Source organism: Uloborus diversus, chromosome 8 (assembly GCF_026930045.1).
Source record: "Uloborus diversus isolate 005 chromosome 8, Udiv.v.3.1, whole genome shotgun sequence".
Classification (NCBI taxonomy): Eukaryota; Metazoa; Arthropoda; class Arachnida; order Araneae; family Uloboridae; genus Uloborus; species Uloborus diversus.
The window spans coordinates 123699038-123720690 of record NC_072738.1 but is presented as its reverse complement, the minus strand read 5'-3'; the positions used below and the strand labels follow the sequence as shown (position 1 = coordinate 123720690).

The 21653-nt window shown below is 32.7% G+C and overlaps 2 protein-coding genes across 2 annotated transcripts in view; one reads left to right on the top strand and one right to left on the bottom strand.

Annotated features, from left to right (window-relative positions):
- Window positions 1–6239, top strand: part of LOC129228201 (uncharacterized) — a 37977-nt gene extending 31738 nt beyond the window's left edge. Inside the window, exon 7 of the mRNA XM_054862868.1 lies at window positions 6033–6239. Coding sequence (XP_054718843.1) covers window positions 6033–6131 — 99 coding nt within the window. The 3' untranslated portion in view covers window positions 6132–6239. The remainder of the gene's footprint in view (window positions 1–6032) is intronic.
- A 2439-nt stretch (window positions 6240–8678) lies between these two features.
- Window positions 8679–15863, bottom strand: LOC129227639 (NADH dehydrogenase [ubiquinone] 1 alpha subcomplex subunit 6-like). The gene is made up of 3 exons (XM_054862229.1): window positions 15713–15863; window positions 13266–13381; window positions 8679–8894 (listed from the first exon to the last, which is right to left on the bottom strand). The coding sequence occupies exons 1-3, from the start codon at window positions 15840–15842 to the stop codon at window positions 8766–8768; spliced, it is 375 nt and encodes a 124-aa protein (XP_054718204.1). The 5' UTR covers window positions 15843–15863; the 3' UTR covers window positions 8679–8765.
- Window positions 15864–21653: the final 5790 nt, after the last annotated feature.

The following is a 21653-nucleotide window of genomic DNA, read 5'->3' as shown; positions in this document are numbered from 1 at the left end:
AATGAATGCAAGAGTTTAGGTCCTACAGAGTTGAATCAAATATTGCACTAGCCACCCACCTAAAACTCAGCACCTCTATTTCTGTAACTAGTATGGCTCACTAGGCTAAATAGTGCACATAGTCCATTAATGCAAACATATACATGCATTCAAGGGTGCTCATCTGGGGGGGGGGGGCAAGTGGAGGATCAAGCAATTAGAACTAGAAATTAGAACTTCCTTGCTTTTAGTACTTTTTCTTTGCAAAAACGTAAAAACAGTTCTTCTCCAGCCGTTAATGAATAGTTATTAAAAATGTCAAATTTTAATAACTCTGATCTTCACTGAAATCAGGGCTCCCAAATGGTCCGTTTTTTAGGGTTAAGTCCGCTTTAGACCGCTTTTTAACATTTTGGTCCAATTAGTCCGCTTTTATATTGATTTTACTTAAAAATCAGATTTTAAAAGTTTTCCATTACGTTGAAAGATACTGTACACCCAAGCACGCGGCCGCGGCGCCTTAACCTGACTTTCCCGTATTATTTCACTTCAGTTTGACGTCATTACTCCTCCTTCAACCGCTGCAGCATGGAAATCCATAAAAAAGAAGTTTGGGGGAGGAGTTATGACGTCGAATCGCGGAGCAGTGTGCTACCGATATTTCTCGGAATTTCAGCCTCACGTTTGCAATAACGAATGAACTTTCCGATCTCGGATCTGGATAACTCGAATATTCCTTTATCTCAAAGTTTTCATTGGATCCCAAGCTCTTGAGACTGCTGTGGAAACTTCCCATAACTCGGAACGTTTTAGCCGGTCCCTTGGGACTTAGAGTTGTCGCGCGTTGACTGTAATAGTAACGCTGCTATGATCCACCCCTTTTGCAAATGAATTCGGAAGTAATCTGGTGGAGCATGCGCCTTTTTTTTTTTACAGGCGCATATGTTGGTAAATTTTAGGCCCTTGAAAAACCTTGAAAAGTTCCTGGAAAAAAAAAGCCTTGAAATAGTATAAAAAGTTTCTTTATTGCTTGAATTCTTTCAAAAATCATTACAAGCAATTTAAAGCATGCTTTAGATTGCTTGTAATTCTTTTGAAAATATTTCATCAGTGCAATTTTCTGAACTTAGGTTCGATATGCAGTATCGCGAAAAATTGCTTTCGTGTTTGATTTTTCAATCCTTTTGCATCTTGTGAATATTTTGAAGTTTTTTACTATCAGAAGTTATTTTGACATATACTACTTTAGATTAGCTTATTTTTCGTTTAATTTCAATAATTAACGAAGGAATTAGTTTGGAAACCATGACAACATTAAACTTACTCTGACTTCGCGGAAAACTGCTTCTCGCGTTTGAAATTTCAATCCTTTTGCATCTTGTGAGTATTTTGATGTTTATGACAATAGGAAGTTATTTTGACGTATACTACTTTCGATTAGCTTGTTTTTCGTTGAATTTCAATAATTAACAAAGTAAATATTTTGGAAACCATGGCAACATTGAACTTACTTGGACTTCGCGGAAAATGAGTTTTAGTGTTTGAAATTTCAATCTTTTTGCATTATGAAAATATTAAAATATTTTGAACAATCAAATGTTATTTTCCCAAATGCTACCTTAGATCAGCATGTTTTATGTTTAATGAAGTAGAAAATAAATAAATTTATTTTATGGGAAATATGCCAGAATTGAACTTGGTTCGTGAAAATTTGCTTATCTGAGCTTTTAATCGTTTTGCGTGTAATAAATATTTTTATATTTTTGGAAATTTGAAGTTGTTTTGACATGCTACATTAGATTAACTCGTTTTAATTTTTATTTAAATAACTAAAAAATTAATATTTTTTAATTCAAATTTCTAGGTTTGCAAACTTAATTTTAATTATTATTAGTTTATTTTTGGTTATTAGTTTTTTTTATAGGGGGGAGGATATTTAATGTAAACAAAATTGAGTGCATACAATTTTAACTTAGTTTTTGTATTTGAAACAAAGTTGAATTGTAAATTTTTATAAAGTTGAATTTATGTACATCATTTCATTGTCATGATGCCTGCTAAAGAGGGGAATTAGTACCCTCCCCTCCCCCCATAAAAGTTCAAAGCACTCATGGCCTTGCAATCATGGAGTGTTTTTTTTTTTTAATCTAAGTTTTATGATTTTTGAAAATATACTTTGAATATGAAAATTGCAAAACTAAGCCTCTTGTGATCTGCTTCTCTGTGTGATTAAGCATTTCAGACATTTTTAGGAAAACTTTCAATACAGTAAATCTTTTATCAAAGTGTCTCTTGTAGAAAAAGCAGTTTGTATTCCTATACTTTTTATATTACTTTCTTTTATTTATATGTTAGCATTAAATGAAATCTGCATGTAATATTTATAGTGCGAATTTTGGGTAGTACCTTGAAAAATATTTTTTTACTCTTGAAAAGTGCTTAATTTTTTTTTTCTCCCTAAAGGGTGTTATGAACCCTGTGATAAGAGATTAAATTTAAAATTCAAATATAAAATAATTTTATCATAAACTCAGTTGTAGCTTTGTTGAAAATCAAAACAGTATTTTTTAGGTTTCAGTGTGAGTCATGGGGAAGTGCAAATTTCTCAGCAAATAGTTAGACTGGGGGGAAAACAACAAGAGAATAACGTTTTTTTTTTTGTTTGGTGTATGATAACGTTATATTAAGAAGCATTAAAAGACAGAAAAAACACAAAAATAATTTTAAACTAAATAAAGATGAAGTGCAGCTTCATCTATCCTTCAGCGACACTACCAGCATCCCTGATTCAAGTCAAAATGTATCATTATGCCTATTTAGTTCTAAAGAGGCTGCCTTAAGTGCTGAACTAAGTGCTTCCCCCCATCCAAATATTTGTGTAAATAATATTATTCAATGGATAAAAAGATAAGTTTCACAGGTGAAAAAGAATTGTATCTCATATTTGCCTTTTGGTGCTTCCCTGGGTTTAACTATGAGTGGTCCTCCCAAGGTCCTCTTTTTGATCCTAACTGGTCCTCTTTAGCCCCTTTTTGATTGAAAATGGTCCTCTTTTACCCTTTTCTGAAGCTAAAATGTGTTGGGAGCCCTGTGAAATCAGTTTCCATGGGGAAAATATTCTGCTAAATCATGGGGAAACCTTACAATATTGCACATGGCCGCCCTTGCATGCATCATTCGGTCTCCCTCTACAATGAATACCCCTGTAATCTGAACACATTTGTTTGGTCTCATGAGTGGTAAGAATAGAGAGAATCCTCTGTATTTATATATCGGTGGGTGCACTGCTCTCATTGTTTCCCACTCTATCAGGAATTAAAAAACAATTTTATATTTATATTTTTTGGGCTGTGCCGGCTCTATTAGTCCTGACGTAATGGAAAACAATGAGAACAGTGCAACCCCATAAATATTTAAAAAAAAAAAGAAATTACCGGAAGAAACGCCACAGCGCTTACGTGTTTAAAAATAAAAAAAATTTTCAGGTACGGTGCTTATCTGGCAAAGCCGCGTTTAAAAGCGAGAAAAAAATTCCGCACGCGAGTCCGAACAAGAAAGCAACAGAGAAATTTTTTTTCCAGGTTTCCTCCTCCTTAATTTCCCCCTCCTACTCATACCGTGAAATAGACTTATCCACACCCTAACTCTACCCGTTCGGTGAAATGGACTCATCCACACCTGTTTTTGGCGGCCACATGCTAGGAGAGAGCACCTGACATTTTATGCATTTTTCGTTCTTCAGTTCTTCGCTCTTGCTTCTATCTCTGACTGCGCTCACTCGCTGAGCAAAAGATGAATTCGTTTTAATTGCTCTATGTAAACAATGGTTCCCAAATGACATCGCAACTACACTGCAGCCTTTTAATTGACTGACTGATTTCTCGAGCTGCTGAAATCGGCTGTAAAGTAGCTGGTAGAGAGTTTGATGTGACGAGAGATGTGTTTGCTGCTGGCCCTCCGAAAAGGCGGATTTAGAGAAAATGGCTGCAGCTAGAAACCCAACTTGCTGCATGGATAAAGGAACAAAGAAAAAAAGGCTTTTTAGTTTCCACTATAAAAATTTGGCCACAAGCCAAGAAAATGGCACATTTTATGAGCATTGATGATTTCAAAGGCTGGCCATGCTAGTGTTATCGTTTCATGGCCCGTCATAGAATTTCTGTTTGATGTAAAACCACAACAAGTCAACAATTGTGAGTGATTGGCAGGAAAAAACCTGCCTTCCTGGATTTCGTCAGAAAGTCAATTGAAACTGGAAACTTCACATTTTCTCAAGTAATCAATATGGACGAGACCCCTATGAAATTTGACTGCCCAGCAAACGGAACCGTCGACCACACCGGCGCAAAAACTGTCAATCAAGATGACGGGGCACGAAAAGACATCATTCACTTGCGTGTTATCTTGTGCCGCGGACTGATTGAAATTGAAGCCTCTGTTGATTTTCAAAAGGAAAACAATACCCAAAGAGGATTCCGAAAGATGTCATCCTCACGGCCAACGAAAAAGGTTGGATGAACAAGGCCATGATGATTTAGTGACTCGAAAATGTTTGGAGGTGCCAGAAAAGAGCCTTTTTCCAGCCTAAAGGGTTATTGGTTATGGACAGTATGTGGTTCCACCTGCTGGAGAGTGGTAAGTAGAAGTGTAAAACACTCTCGGCCACATTGACCGTAATTCCTACCTGCTTGACCAAAGCTTTACAACCATTGGACTCATCCGTAAATAAAGCCTTCAAAGCTGAAATGCGGCGACAGTGGTAGGCTTAGATGAGTGAAGGTATGCATTCTTTTACTAAAGGGGGAAAAATGCGCCCAGCCTCCTACGAAGAAAACACGAACTAGGTGTCGAATGTTTAGATTCGTATGATTGATAAAATAATCATGTTGGAATTCAGCCAAGCAGGCATTTGTTGTTCCGAAAATGACTTAGTCGCAGACGAGGAAGTTGATGAACCAGAACCTCTCGTGTAGTGTCATCTACAGATGCACATGAGGACATTTTAAGATTGTTTAATTCGAACACTGAAGAATCAGATTTTGAAGGGTTTTAATGTGAAATTTTTGTATACAGAAGTCAGAAAAAGAAACATAATATAAGCAAACATATTTGTTGTCAGAATGTGTTTGCTTATATTATGTTTCATGTGAAACTGTAAATATAATTTCATTCTTTTCATCGATGCATTTTATTTACTTAAACACTACTGGTGTTATATCGCTTTCATAAAATTAAGTTCATTCAGTTTTTAGCTTCGCTATTATGCGATGTTTACGGTGATTCGGGGTTTGTGAGCATTTCATATTTTCTGAAGCATTTTTTTTGGGAGTGAAGCATTTCTTCTAGAAATTGCTGTACCCTACATTAAAGCTACTTTATAAGCATAAATAAGTTCATCTTTAATCACTGTTTTGAAATTTAAGCTTCAAATACTCTATTTTTGGTTATCTGCAATGTTGTTGGAGGGCACTGCTCAGTACCTTGTCTTTGGAAATTTTTGCAAGATTGAAGCCCTGAAAACAAAATTTGAGATGTTCTGTGACGATATTTTTTGGGAGGGGAAAGTGGAAGCATCGAGGCCATAGTGTTTGGTAATTTTCAGGTTTTTACGACTGAATTCAAGCATATATTATAAACTCTTAACTCATAAGAATGATTTCTGTAAATTGGCTTTAAAACTTTTTACATCATGAAGTATAAGTTCGATACAGAAAGTTGTACATTTTGTAAATATCACTGCGTATTTGTATTAACATCATTCTTGAAAGATCATGAAAAAATTGAAATTAGCTTTGAAGTTCTGTAATGCTCTGTGTCAACATTTTCAATAATAGGTTTGTCTGTTAAAATGCAAAAATATTAACTGTGTTATTTTTTTTCACTTTGAAATATTGTTTAAAAATATCAATTCAGAATTAGCTATATAAGTAAAGGCCCATCCCCGAGTTCTTGTTTTTTAACTTAGTTAACAAATATTTAAGTATAAGTTTTTAATGCATTTAATTTTTTTCCGTGTTTAACATTTAAAAAAATGATTTTTCAAATTTTTTTAGGGTGAACAGAGTATAAAAAAGTTGAACTTTAACAATTACATCAGTAGTGGTAACATGCCTTTGAAGTCTCATAGCCTCAAGGAAGGAAAGCAAAAATGAAAAAAGCTTTGAAAAATACCTGGAAATCGACTTACATAAACCTAAAGCAAGATTGTTTTTTAAAAAGTTTCACCCATTTTTTCCCCATCACAACTCATATTTACCTCCCCCGCCATTTTTTGCTTATTTTTACAGCTTTTTTACTCTGTGTAAAAAAATATATTCAATTATTTATTGTATTGTATTTTTTTTAATGAGTATTTGATACTGAAATATTTTATGTACATATTTTGTTATATATTGTATAAATGAACTTCCTTGTAGAATATTTATCAATTTCTATTTTGGTAACCATTTATAAATTGAAAGCATGAAATAAAAATATTATGCTCTTGTTTTTTTTTTTTTTTTTTTTTAATTACCAAGTTTTGATCCTTCAATGGAAAAATTGCATTACGAAAGTAATGATCAGCACTGGCAGCTGAATTTTGTAATTTATCATTTCTCAAGCTAATTTTAAACTATTTGTCATGTTGCAGACAATAGCTGCTTTGGTAAACTTGCAAATGCCTACAACTGTTCTGAAATGATAATTTTTCCCATTTTGAAGTTTAATAAAATTTTTCCGGATAATCTTGCAATTCCAATTTTCCAGGACATTCAAAACCTTGGGAGAAAAAAAAAGGAGGTTTCACAGGTCATGCACCCACTCTGTTACAGGGGTAGCAGTTGTTTTAAAAATGCATCCTAAATTTCTTAAAACTTCCATTGTTTTACACCATACTTTTTCCGAAAAAGAAATTTTGAGTAAAATTGATTTGAATTCCAACATCTATTATACATGCTTGTGTGTGGTAGAAATCTCTGCACCAACTCTGAAAACCTCTGTCTTGAAAACCCTAGGAATACTTAAATTGTCCTTTCTGACCCAGGAAAAGTCTTGTTCTTTTGAGTGCATTATGAAAAGTGCTTAGTATTTTTTAAAAAATTCTGTTATTAGATTTATTTTTGCAAGTTATTAAGCCTACAGTTTTATAGCAGGAGAGTGGGCTTTTTAAAGGAAATAGTTATCAATTTTAAGTGAATTTTAATTCCTAAAAATAAACGAATACATTCCACCCCAATGACTATATTTCCTGACATTTAAATTGGAAGAAGGGGGGGGGGGGGGAGAGATAGCTGCTTGAGTTCAGAACTATTAGTTATTAATTTCAAGTTTCCCCCGAAATTTTACGCTTGGCAAAATGAGCATTTTTATTCTTTCATGTGCAACCTATTTCTTTAAAAAAAATCCAGGATAATCTTGAAGTTTAAAATCTAATACTTCAGTAGTGCTGTAGGTGTTTGGAACAGCTTACTAAAAGCAGTTTTTTTGCAAGGTATCATAAGAGCACTTTCTCTTCATGAAGCATGTACTAGTTACCAGCCTCGCTCAGAATCAGCTGCTGATCATCAAACGTGAAGATGTTGATGGGCTAAAAAAAATTCTGCACATGGCGAGCACATGTGATTGGTGTAACACTGCATGTAATGTAAAAAGCTCCCCCCCCCCCCAAAAAAAAAAAGAGGATTTGCCAAAAGTGGTAAAATCCCTTGGGGTGGGGGGATGTCCTATGGAAAATAGTAATGCTCTATTAACAGGGATGTTACTATAACTTAGATTTGTATTTATAATGATTTCAAATAGTTGTCATTTCACATATTTCTATTTATTGTGGGTACTGGGGATAAATAAATTACATTTGCCTGACAAAAACCTTGTTTTAATACTTAAAACATAACTTATGCACAGCTAAAGTGTTAGCCAGGGACCCAGAGCCGAAAAAAGTGTTTAATACTCCTGTTCCAAAACAAGCGTACAAACCACGTAAAAGGAGATAATCTCTTCCTTTTTTTATCTAGCCCTAATTAGGAGAAATATTGAACACACAGTCAAGCAAGGAACTATTTTCAATCCCCTCCCCCCACAGAAAAAATTAATAATAAAACGCTTTCAGCTTTCGATGCTACCAACTCACAAGAAAGCGTGCAAAAAAAATTAAGCTTTGCCTTTGATTTACTAGTTGAACCGCACCATGTCTGGGGATTGCTGATGAGATAAATTTACTTTATCTAAAAGTTTGTTGGCACTCTCAGCATCAATGAGATGACATCTGCCTCCAGCTCGGTTATTCCCTCTCCAAACTGACGAATCTAAAAAGGATGAAACTGCAGTCTCTGGATGGTTTAATTGGGCTTTTTGCATGTTTTTAAAAAATTGTTTTAAGTTTTTTTTTTTTTAGAATAAATGTCAAAGCATTTAAAAACACAAATTTTTCAAACATTTTGTGCATCAATATTTATTTTATGAGGGAAACTTTATTGCTGCTATATCTGGACAATTTTCAGATCCCCCCCTCCCCATTAGCAAGTTTAATCCAGTGAAAGACTTGGAACCTTCCTTCTGAATTACAATTGTATTCATCTTCCAAACTCCCAAGTTTGAAACTTTACATATTTGCCACCTCCCCCCCCCCCCCCCCCCACCTTCTTCCAGGCCTACATTACTGGTTTAATCCATGTTATAAATTCAATTGAATTTTTCATAAAAATTAATCTAACAATATGAATATTGGATCATTTATTGTGATAATTACACACTATAGATATTTACAGTATTCAACTGAAAACAATTACAAATTAAATTTCTTTATTTTATTCCAATCCAGCAAAAAATCTTCCTAGAAAATCTTTAGGTTTTGGCTCTACAGTATCTCTGAAAAATGCCATAACATGAGTTTTTTGCTTCCAAACCATAATAGTTTCTTTCAGCTCCATGTGTCCCTGTAAGATAAATTATGGTATGATCATCTTTTCATTGCTTTGCATAATAAATTTCCAAAATGTTCTTATAAAATCTAGGTAAAAAAATATATACATTAAAAATAGAGATAAACCAGTAGTTTCCTAAGTGTGTGCCATGAAGTATCCCCAGTATAAATAAAATATCTTTACCAATAATAAACTTGAAAGTCTGAATGTCTGTTATGCGCATAGCGTCTAGACCATTTAGCCGATTGTCACGAAATTTGACACAAAATTTGTTTGCAGCATGGGGATGTGCACCTTAAAGCGATTTTTCAAAAATTCGATTTTGTTCTTTTTCTATTCCAATTTTAAGCCTATTTTTCATATAAACTATAATATGAGGGGAAAGTATTTCGTTCACATTTTTAAGTGTTAGGTCATTTGAAAGCTTGGAATTTTCTGCTCAAGATGAAGTTTGTTTGAAGTTTCTATGAGCATTAGCTGTAGGAATCGCTCAAAGAAAACTAATATCAAAGGCTTATCTTTAGCAAGCTAAACAATTCTCAATGATTAAGCTTGAGATTAAAGATAAATGGAGATTATTTTTGAAGTGGAAATTAAATTTGTACGTTACCATGGAAACAACTTTTACACCCTTTGATTGTTTCGTTACTTTTTTTTTTTTTTTGGTTTTAAACATTTTTAAAAACCTGCTTTTTTTGGCAATCAATCCTTTTTTTTTATTAAAAAGGATTTAAATTAAAACATTTTAGTTGTTAAGAAAAAGTTGTCTGCTTTTATTTTCTTAGTTAATATAGAATTATGTTCAGTTAATTATTAAAATATTGCTATTACAACGTTCTTTTTATAGTGTTTAATTTTAGAAAAATGTCTTATTTTGCGTCTTAAGCAAAGATGGGAAACTTCCTTCTTTTAAAATATTTCTAAGGCTTTTGCTGGTTTTTGTTAAGCTACATGCTAAGTTTACTAATCTGCCAAAAATATGAAGAGATTCTTTAAAAAATACTTAGTGCATAGTAGACATTAACTAATTTATACAGGCGAACCAAATGACTTTAATATTCTAATATGGGCAAAGTCATGCGGGTACCTCTAGTTTATAGCATAATGAATGTAAACTGGGAGGCTGTAGGAAAATTCTAATTCTTTGAAAGGGTGCCGTGAACGAAAATAATTTAGAAACTCGGCTATAAACAAAAACATTATAGAACATTTATTTTTTTAATCAAGCAAAAAATAAACTAATTACTAAAATTCTAATGGACATAATTTGATCAGATTTTATTGGACATGAGCACATAGTCTACCAGAACATCATTCTACTGGATTTTATCCTAAAAATAAATACAAAACCCTTTTCAATAAAAATAGTACAATACATCAGGAGCATTGTAATACAACACGTTATATTGTATTAGGTAACTGTTTATAGCATTCCTTAAAAAAATAATTTCATAGCATTGTAAAGGCAAACAACTAGAAATGAAAATACTTAAACATTCCATACCAAATCAACACAGCATATAAACCTCACCTTTCGGACTTTTTTGAAATTCAACACGTCTACTTTTGGTGTGTGTGTATATATATATATGTGTATGTATATAGACCAGGGGTCTCCAACCTCTTCTATTCAGAGGCCATATTGCAAATTTTTACTGACTAGGCAGGACAACAATTCAACAATATTTTAGTTTAGATGGTTTCTTTATTGCTACAGAACAGCTTGGATTTTCTTTCTTTTATATGCATTTCATTTTTAGTAAAGAAAGTTCACTTGTGCATAACAGTTTTAACTTAAGGTATGTAAAAGAATCAAGTTGTATTGTTTTTAGCAAATCTAATTTTGGATCAGTGGGGCAAACCAAAATTTCAACGATTATAAGATCTTTACCTTAAGATTTGGTTTCAATATAATATGGTACACATTGCTTGATTTGCATAATTTCAAAGTCTTGTATAACATGGTTTCGAAAAAATACAAAACAAGTTTTGATACAACATGATACATATTAACTGGATTTTTTTTTATGTCCTTAAAAAAACAATTTAGTTTTTGAAAAAAAATAATTTATAAAAAAAATTTTTATAACATACGAATTAACAGTGTTATACAAGGTACACCTGTATTATTATTTGAGCGAAAATATGAAAATGCTTTGCTTGATTACTGAGATTGAATTTTAACACTTTGCAAAATATAAGAGCACTAAAGGACCCGACAGACGTTGTTCTGTTCAAACTTAGTAAATTGAAATGTTGAAAAATTTCAATAAACTATTTGAACCGTTTTGTTGAAAAATAAGTAAATAGAAAATGTTTTAAGCTGCTTGGTGTCAGAATGCGTATATTTATTACAACTTGATTTATCTAGTGCTCACTGAGCAGTTGTTTTATCAACTATTTTTTTTCGCGTACTTGAAAATCTTCATAGATTGTATGGTTTATTTCTTCGGACATACTCAAAGGATAAAAATTATCCTCAGCTATTAAGTATATAAAACTAACTACCCATCTAGAAAAAATGGGAAATCCCGCTGCAACGTACCCCATTTGTAAAAGAATAAAGCAATCGAAAGGATATCGTTTTAAAAAATGATAAATGTAAAAACAGTTCTCTGAATAAGCGAAAATCATCCCTCCCCCGATGTAAAATAAACACGTTCTTCAACTAAAATGACTTAACACTCTTTAAAAACCAAAAAACAATTCTTTGCGATTTAAAATATTTAACCAAATGAACAAAAAATACAATAAATTACATTAACAGTAGTAAACAAATAATCACGCAACTGTATTGTTACGGGCAATGTCGCCAAGAGACCATGTTCCTGTAATCCAGCCGATCAGTGAGCAAAGCGAAGTCCAACCGATTATCGGTCTCATATTTCGAACGAAAATTTCATATATTTGCCGAATTTGTTCTTTTCACCAAAGATAAAAATCTTCCACTGTACTGATCTTGTGTGTATAGAACTACCCTGTTGTAATTTATCTGGAAGGTGCCATATAATTGGTGCCAAAACTCAGATGGATTTGAACCGATAAACAAATGTTGTTATGTACAGTACTTTCCGATCAATTTGGTTAGGAAAAATTAAAAAAAATACGCGTTTTGCGTGAACCTAGTGAAAGAAACCCAATTTCTTCCAGTACTTTACTTTAAAATATATCACTGGACCTAAAGTCGTTGCTTTCAAGAAATGTGAAGGCTTCTCTCTCTCTCTCTCTCATTATCACAGCAGGAAATTTCCTTTCAAAAAGCAGAGCTGACTTTCTTATTGTCCTTCGGCAATGTGTTAAATATTTATTTCAGTTCTCGCTCAACAATATTTTAAAATAATTATTAATCATTTGGGAGATATAACCATCTAATGTTTAAATTAATTAACAAAAACGTTTCCGATTCGATCCATCGCGCTTTGAAACCATGCTTGCCACAACTTAATTACACACAAAAAGATTGATCAAAATCGGTCCAGCCGTTTAAAAGCCTTATTGTGACAAACGTCCGCACAGAAGATTTTTACATATTAAGATAGAAGAAACTCTATTCAGTTATTCGTCTTTTCTCTGAATGTAACAATTATTTCGGAACGTACATAATTTTTTCCAACCTGAAACTTTTTTTCTATTTTTATTAATTAGTGGTTTCACTTTTGGCTGGCTAAATTTATTGCTTAAAGGACTTGAAAAAATTATTGCTAAATGTCTTTTTCCCTCAACTAAGAATTCGGTAATAAATTTTAATTCAAGGTTTCATTTTGACTTGATTGTTTTGTTAGACGACTTCACATCCAGAAGCTCACACCATTCTGCAATCCAATGAGAAAGAAACTCTTTGAAGTCCAAAAACAGGGATCTGAAATTTAAAATTTTTCTTTTTTTTTTTTTTTTTATGTACAAAAACTTTGTAGCACAAAGGTTTTTTTTTTTTTTTTATGTTGAACCAGGGATGTTTGTGGTCCGAAAATTTTGGACTGACAACACTTCTAAAACTGAAAAAAATCAAAATAAAAAACTTTTTACATTTTTTCCCCCATGATTTTAAATGATTTTAGTATGCATTATTGAAGAGTTTTTACTAGGATAGGGGTATTTGAGATTTTCCATAGTTTCCCAAAATTTTGCACTGTTTTCAGAAAATTTTACTTGAGCCCGCTTGCACCCCCTGTGTTGAACTGAAATGGAATGACTTGAATGAGAAATTTTATAATTGGTTAGAAAACTGACTGAAATTTAGTATTATTGCCAAAATTGTTTGAAAATCAACATTTCGTTTTTTGCATTTTGCACATGAAAGTCATTTGAAGGAGAAAAGTAAGTAAAATATTTAAAATATATTTGCATGCATACACAATGAATACATAACTAAATATAAGTTACCTTAACACATAGCATATCAATTACTCTAATATCTGTGACATCCTTATTTTTGAGAAACATTTCCTTAATTTTGTCTCTTCCCATCTTCAAACTAATTGGCAAATTATGTACTTGAACTGAAATAGAAGATGGTAATTGAAAATTACTAAACAATTCCATTATTAAACTGCCAAAGTTTTGATACTATTTCTTTTCTAAGATTTTATGCTTCATCTATAGTTTTCAAACATTCCAAATGCTATAACACAATGACACAAATTATTTTTAATACCTCTTTCTACAAGTGTATTTAATGAAAACTTTCAAAATTTAGTCCGCATATTTTTATGCTTTTGTATTTCGAAGAAAAATTTAGTATAGTTAGAAATGAAAAAAGAAAATTAAAAAAAATAAATATTAAATTTGAATGTTTTGTAATGCATAATGTCAAACATTCTACTTGTTAAAGATTAAAAGAATATACAACTCTTCTTTTCCTGCAGTCTTTAATTTTATCCTCAGAAAAAAAAATTTAAGGACTTAATCCCCACTATTAGATCTAAACAGTCCCCAGAAATATCACTTTTTTAAAAAATATCAAGAGGTGTTCTCACGGCTTGGAAAAAAAAAACTTAAATCTATATCTCTGATTAACATTGATACCTTAGTTTTAATTAAACGCAGCTTGGGGGACAAGATTCGTTTCATGAATACCGTAGTATTGTTTCATTTTCTTCCTCAAGAGATGTTTTAGTTGCATAATAAATTATGCATTTTGTAATTGCACACACACACACATATATATAGATATATATATAGAGAGTGAAGCACCGTTTATAGTTTTTGAAGGGACTGTATGAAAAAGCGTACAAACGAAAAAAACGTATAATAGGTATAGGTTAATGAGTATTAGACTTTACAGGGACCATTTTTAAAAACTTATAATTGATAGAAACGTATAAACGGTGCTTCACTGTATGTATATATATATCTATATATATATATTTTTTAAAACAGCAATAATTTCCTACAAACAATAACAGATTTTTATCTTTCCAATTATTTATTGAAGGGGTCTGACCCTCAATTCTTAAGGGGGTACCCCCTGCCCTGGATGCGACGCCCATAAATCCAACTCAGGACCTAAAGTCTTGCATTTCTTTCTTAATTTAAAAAGTTTGCATATTGCTTGACAGTAATCATACTTTAATAACCTTGAATACTATTTGATACAATGGTTGGATTTTCAAAACATAGTTCAGTGGCAGAAACTTCAGGATTATATTGCTCAGCTAAATGATTTTATGTGATAAAGCAAAGTCAGGAAAAAAATTGTTCTTCCTCTCTTCATTTCCCCTCATTGCCCTTCAATTATTCTGATAAAATTGTGAATGTATTTCAGGCTTTCCAATTTGATTCATAAGAATTCCCAAGTACTAATTGTAAACATGTTTAGTGTATAGAATATTGAACATGGTTAAAAATAATGTTCATAATACTAGGATGTTCATATTAGTGTTCAGAACACTACACAGTGTCAGCCTATATTAAGTCTATGGAATTTCACCAGAACCATCAAAATGTTTTCATAATATAGAAGTATTCAGAGAGAGTATTTAGTTGTTTAACGAGAGAAGCCCCCCCCCCCCCCCCGGATCCGTGATTGGTTCCAAAAGAGTAGCATATGTTAAAATTTATTTTGGAAAGGGTCCAAGACAAATATTATGAGAACTTAAGAAATTTAAATTTAATATTAGAATTCTTACACAAAACAAATAACCTTACTTCAGAAGTGGCCCAAGGTCCATTTGTTTCACCCATTAAAAAAGCCCTAACTCCAAGGTTTGAAAAAGTGGGGCAGGACAGCTTTTAATAATGTGACGGTGGGTGTAGGGGGCAAGAACAAATGTGAAAGTTCATTTTGATTTTTGGACTCCAAATGAGTATCCAGGGTTAGCACATCATTGCCATTCTGCCTCAGCTAGTCCAGATTATGACAAAGAAACATTCTTGGAAAATCTACAAAAATATGTTGACAATGATAGCCACAACCACACCAATTAACTTCTACAAACACAAGTGTTCACGAATTTTCGATAGATTTAGAAACAAATTTTACAGCAAAACGTAACACAAGGCATGAAAATATTCATAAAAATAGAGCTTTAGGTTTCAAACTTATTTTATACTCAATTGAACAATAATTATTTTATGACTTCACTAGCCTCATCTCATGTATGAAAGGAGTCGATTACTTTGACTAGTTCTCCTAATTGTTTATTTTATTTATTTATTTATTTATTTTTTTTTTGAGTGTATTGACAATGCAAATGAGCTTTCTATTTACTGAGAGTTAACAAGATACATCATGATTTCCACTTTTTTTCTTTTTTTTTTTTTTGCATAATTACAAACAGATAAAATAATATTTGAAAAATAAGAAAAGGAACAACATTGAGTATACGAACTTATATATAACAATTGTCTGTGCCATTCTTTATACAAACGAAAGACATTTCTCCTTGCTTCTTCTCTTGATGTTGATAATATTGGTTTAACTTGTTTCGTTGCTGTTCTCGCAACTAAGTTCGCTGCCATCTTTGTTTACAGTTACTACAAGGTTACTTTCAGATTCAGAACAAGGCATTCTGGGAGCTCTTTAGGAGCGCTGTTTGCTAGGAGGAATGAGCTCATACCTTCAAAGGAACTGAAAGTAACCAACGCGCCATCTGGCAAGAGAATCTAAATAGGATAATTCATCAAGAGACCGTTTCTCGGTGTGTTAAAATAATAGTCAAAGGGAAAAAAAATGCCATATCCATGTATTTTAAGTTAGTAAAAACGAAAAGGACAAGCTCTCAAGCTGTTATATTTGCGGAAACAATTGTGCAGCGGTTATTATTCCTACTAAATCTGTAAATGGATTGTAAGAAAACATATCTTATCACTGTATCTTACTCACTATCATTCTACTTAGAGTCCCTTGGGACATTAATTGAATCGATTATTTCAGAAAGGGCATAAGTCCAACTAATACAACTTTTTAGGAATCAATAAAACGTGATTATTTCAGAAATGAACTAAATTCTAAGAAAATTTTTATGACTAATCTACAAGTAAGACCATTACATCTCCTTAAATTACGTTTCATTTCGTCACTGAAATTAATTAATTTTTTCTTTAATTTGGACTTTAGCCCTTTCTGCAATACATGACTTGAAAGACTAGTTAGAGGGATGAAAATGTATATCAAGTGAAACAGATTTGTTTCAAACTGATTTATGATCATGAAAAATAATCCTAGCTAGCACACGAACCTTGGCCCAACGTTATCATATTACATTGGACCAGCGTCGGCATCTTACGTCGGAACGTACCTTAAAACGGTACGTCGGAAAACGGTTATCCAACGGTTGGTTATTGGTTAGTTTTAAACGTTATTCTAATGTAAAATACAACTGTAAACTAACCATTTAAAAACGTAATTTCTATGTAAAAAGCAACGCTTAACCAACATTTTCTAATGTTGTTCCAATGTAAAACACAACAGTAAACTAACAATTTCCAAACGTAATTTCGATGTAAAAAACAACGCTTTTAACCTACTTTTTCTAACGTTATTCCACTATGAATTTCAATGCTAAACCAACTATCTTCCAATGTTATCAACTTTAACTGTAGCATTTCATTAATAAAATAAGTATTACGAGGTGCTCTTAGAAAAGCGAGTGTAAAGAATAATTTTTCAGTCATATTAACATAAAATGATAAAATGGCTGAATTTGACATGCAATTTATCATTTCTCTATCCTTTACAAACGTTTCAATGAAATATGAACAAAAATTTAAGATATTGATAATTCTTACCTTTTATTTTTCTGAATAATTACTCGAAAATTATCTTCATAAGCATACATTAGTTTCTTTTTTTCTTTTTCAGGAAATATTAATTACGAGCAAGGTTATTCTTAAGACAGAATAAATTTTTTACTTTAAAATTCTGCCATGAAAAATAACCTAGCTTGTTTGAAGGTTCAATTTTGCTTTGACCTGAAATAGGAATTAAGGAAAAAAAAAGAAAAAACATACGATGCACATTCAGTTAGTAAATCTTCATAACAATTAAAATGACGTGGGTTAAACTTGAATATCATGAAAAGTACTTATTTTATTGTTTTGCCGAACTATTATACTCTCCAATTTCATTCAAAAGTTCATGTTTATTGTTTTTTTTTTTTTTTTTTTCATTTTATTATTAGGGAAGGAATTTTAATGTATTTTATCCATCAAAGAGAAAAGTTCATTCAAAGACACAATTTTATTTCTATGGTAAATTGCAAGTGTAATTTGTATGATTAGCAAACTATTTTTAAATACTGTGAGTTTAAAATTACCGAAGTTAAACAAAGGAACAACACGAAATTCTGAAACAAATTCTAAGAATTCACAAAATTCTCTAGAAAACTAGTTAAAACATCTATCAAAAAAAAAAAAAAAAAATCAGTTCGAATGCGCAAAAATTTTAAGAATTTCGATTCATCGAAGACCCCCCCCCCCCAGAAAAAGAGAAAATACCCCTAGAAACAACCTCTCCCTAAAAACCCCTGCCAAAACGAATTTGTAGAAAAAATTCAAGCAGTTTAAAACGAAAAAATCTGGACCTGCACAGCCACAATGATTTGTCGTGCTTGGAAAACAAATTAAAGTAGAATGCATTTAATAATCACACACACACACACACACACACACACACACAAAATCTTAGTTTTAAATCTATTGAAAGGAAGAAAAATAGTTGGAAAAAATAGTTGATTTACTTTGGAAGACTTGAGTACTTGCGAGGATTGAACACCCGCCGTGAGCAAGTACGACACGTGTGCTTGTGTATGATTCTCGAATGAAAAAGAAAATGGCTAATGCCCCCGGCGCATTCCTCCCTCACCCCTTTCAAGTCCTGGGTCTCAACAAGATTGCGGAGGCGGGGGGGGGGGACGGTTATGGGACGCATTACGCACGCTTCGCAGAGCGCGCAAATCAGCAACGAGCTTGCAATAAATTGGCGTAAATGTGAAACAGGTTTGAAGGTTAGAAATAAGTTGGGAATGCGTTTAGTCGGATATAGGTTGGTTTTAAACCATCCTCCGATGCTTCGAACGATCGGATGAGCGTATGAAAAAAACCGATATCTAACCAAAACATATTTCCAACCATTGCGATGCATTTTCAACCTTTCTCCAACGTAAATCCGATGGTTTGTGCTACCTGGGAATACAGCGGACCCCGATTTAACAAACCTCTATTTAACAAATTTCCCGATTAAACGACTTTTTCTTTTCCTCCGACTAATTTAGCAAATAATTAAACCCCGAAATAAAAAATTATTTTCACAGCCGTTTTTTTTTTTTTTTTTTTTTGCTAATTTGAGTTAGGAAATATTGGATTGTTTACCTAATGTTTCATCCATATTGTCCGAAGCAGAAAAATACTTTTCTTGGAATCTGCAATTTTTGACGGACGAGGGGGCAACCAATGAATAGCGATTCTGATGCAGAAAGCTATAGTGAAACTTACTTTTTCACATGCTTTACATATCCTGGAAACTGTAAAAACTGCAAAAGACACAGTATTTTCTGCTCTCTATAAAGTTGAAAAAGAACTATTTCGGGTTAAGTATCAAGGAAATTGTAAAAGATCAATTACTCAGTAGTTTAAAATTTCAAATTAAATAGCGTGTGATAAGTCGTGGAATGCTGAATAAAAAGTGTACACTTTCTAATTATGGATAGTTTGTGCAGTTGCCTATTATAGGAGTTTTTGATAAGGTAAGTGTTTTTTTAATTTTTCGCACCTTGATATTACGAATAACCCCGCTTTAACGAATAAAAGTTTCAGTCCTGGTGAATTCGTTAAATCGGGGTCCGACTAAGTGACCAAAAATAATTAGGGAAGTGCGTATTCATAAATTCATTATTTTAAGAAAATGCATCTTGTATTTTCTTCTTTCTCTCGTCTTGTTTTAGTGAAGTAATAAAGTATGGTGCAAAAAAAAAAAAAAAAAAAAACACACACACACACACACAGCTAACTCAATTTTGAAAAAAATGCGACTTCCGCTCTTTCTGCATTTCTGCAATAATTGATTCAATTCTACTCGTCCTAGTGTGACAATGTGAGACACGAAAGTATTTTGCAACTTTAACATCTCGGGGAAACTGATTACTAAATTATAATGATCTGCTATGATACAAGTATGTTCTAACTATTTTTTAAAAGAAAACTTTAAAAGATTACGAGCAATTTCTCTAACCAGAACAAAGTCAACATTTTAAAGTAATTACATAAATTTACTTTGAATTTCTATAAAAAAAAAATAAAAATAAAATAAATAAAAGTTAATGAAAAAAGAAAATAAGTGCCTTAATATTTTTTTTATTGTTTTTTTTAGTTTACTATTCTTGTATTACACAGTTATTATTACGTAACCACTTTTTGTTGAGGTATTAAATATTGTAAAGAAGGCAGACTAAACCAAATGATAAGCGGTACGTGAAAAATATATATGTTTTCCTAGTCTGCATATTGATAGTACTGATCGATAAATAAAATAACTAATACTGAAGATAGTAAATAAAGTATGGCGATTTTTGCTACCGGTAAAGCAATTAAAAATACCCATTTAGGGGGGGGGGGAGGGTTCCAAAAGGATGAATTTATTTAACTATTTTATTTATTATTTTAATTGACTTCTCTACAGCATGTTTTGACAGCTTTTTTTTTTAATTGTTCAAATTCTAAACGATCTTTCTCGACTTCGCATTATGTTCTGCGATAAAAAAATATTTTCAAGAATATTTTTTGCATACTGTCCAACAGAAGAAAAATAAAGGATTGACTTCATGAAAAGGTTTGAATATCGAATTTTGACAGATGTGCACGTTTTGGTGTGTTCCGAGTCCATTTTGATCATTTTTGGAAAATATCTGTCTGTCTGTATATGTGTGACCAGTTTTTACTTCCTTTTACAAAAAAGGAAGTATTGTATTCGCGAAAAAATTTTCACCCCAAAATCGGCCTTAATTTCCATTTTCCCCCAAATGAATGTTGAGTTTTATTTTTCAACCCGACCATACTTGGATATGTGCCTAGGAACGTACAGACACCCGAAATATCCATTTTGACGCTCCCCTAGTTAATTACAACGAGTTTTCTCGTGACGTCTGTATGTACGTAAGTAAGTGCGTATGTGTGTATGTTGTATATATGTCGCATAACTCAAGAGCGGAATATCCTAGAAAGTTGAAATTTGGTACATAGACTCCTAATAAGGTTTAGTTGTGCACCTTCTTTTTTGGTTGCATTCGTATGCTCCAAAGGGGGTGTTTTGCTCCTTTTTTTTGGGGGGGGGGATGTAAATTTTACACGTAAATGTACATTTTATAATTTGGTGAAAACGATTACAAAATGATCACTTATTACTGGAAAAATCTCACATGAATGGAGGTTTAAGTACGATATATCGCCAGTAAAAGTTCGCCAACGTTTGGTTTGAAAAAAAAAAATTAATATCAATTTGGTGGACACTATGGCATTAAATTGATATATCGCACAGTCTTTTAATCGCCAAGTTTGGTCGCCAACTTGAAGACAAATTTGGCGATTTGAAAAAAAAAATTAATCTGGCATCAATTTGGCCACTGATGGTGATATTTAGAGAGTAAACTATTGAATCATATTAAAACTGCCAATAATGAGAAAATGACATTAAATTGGAGTAAAAGGAAGTCATGTGATGCGCACATCAGCTTGTTAATTTTAATAAGGCGAGTAGTATATTTAACTTCTCTCGTGTCCAACGATAGTAATAGGACGCAAAAAATGAATAATTAAATATTCAATCCAAAAATCGCTTTTGATAGACATCGAAAACTAGGGAGTTCAATGTTATTTTTACTTCCTTTTACAAAAAAGGAAGTATTGTATTCGCAAAAAAAAAATTTCACTCAAAATTCGGCTTTAATTTCCATTTTGCTCACCCCGGAATTAATTTTGAGTTTTTTGAGCAATCACGATTGCTTATTGTTCTCATTTGACCGTTTTTGGTGTCCGTGCCTTTTTCAACTTGGACCAGAAGCCTTTGCAGCACCACCGCCCACCGTCCTCTGCTGGCGGCGCGGCGCGGCTGCTCCGGTTTCGAGCTATCCGCTTCTCCTGGTTGGAGGCGTCCATGTCCTACACACACGCACGTTCACACACACACACACACACGACTTCACACACATACACTCACATACACCTACGTGCATACACACAGGTCTACGCACACATACAACTATGCACAAGTAACCGCCCAGGAGGAGAGGCAGACTTGGGGGGGGGGGGGGACAGGAGCCGTTTCTAGAAACAATAACT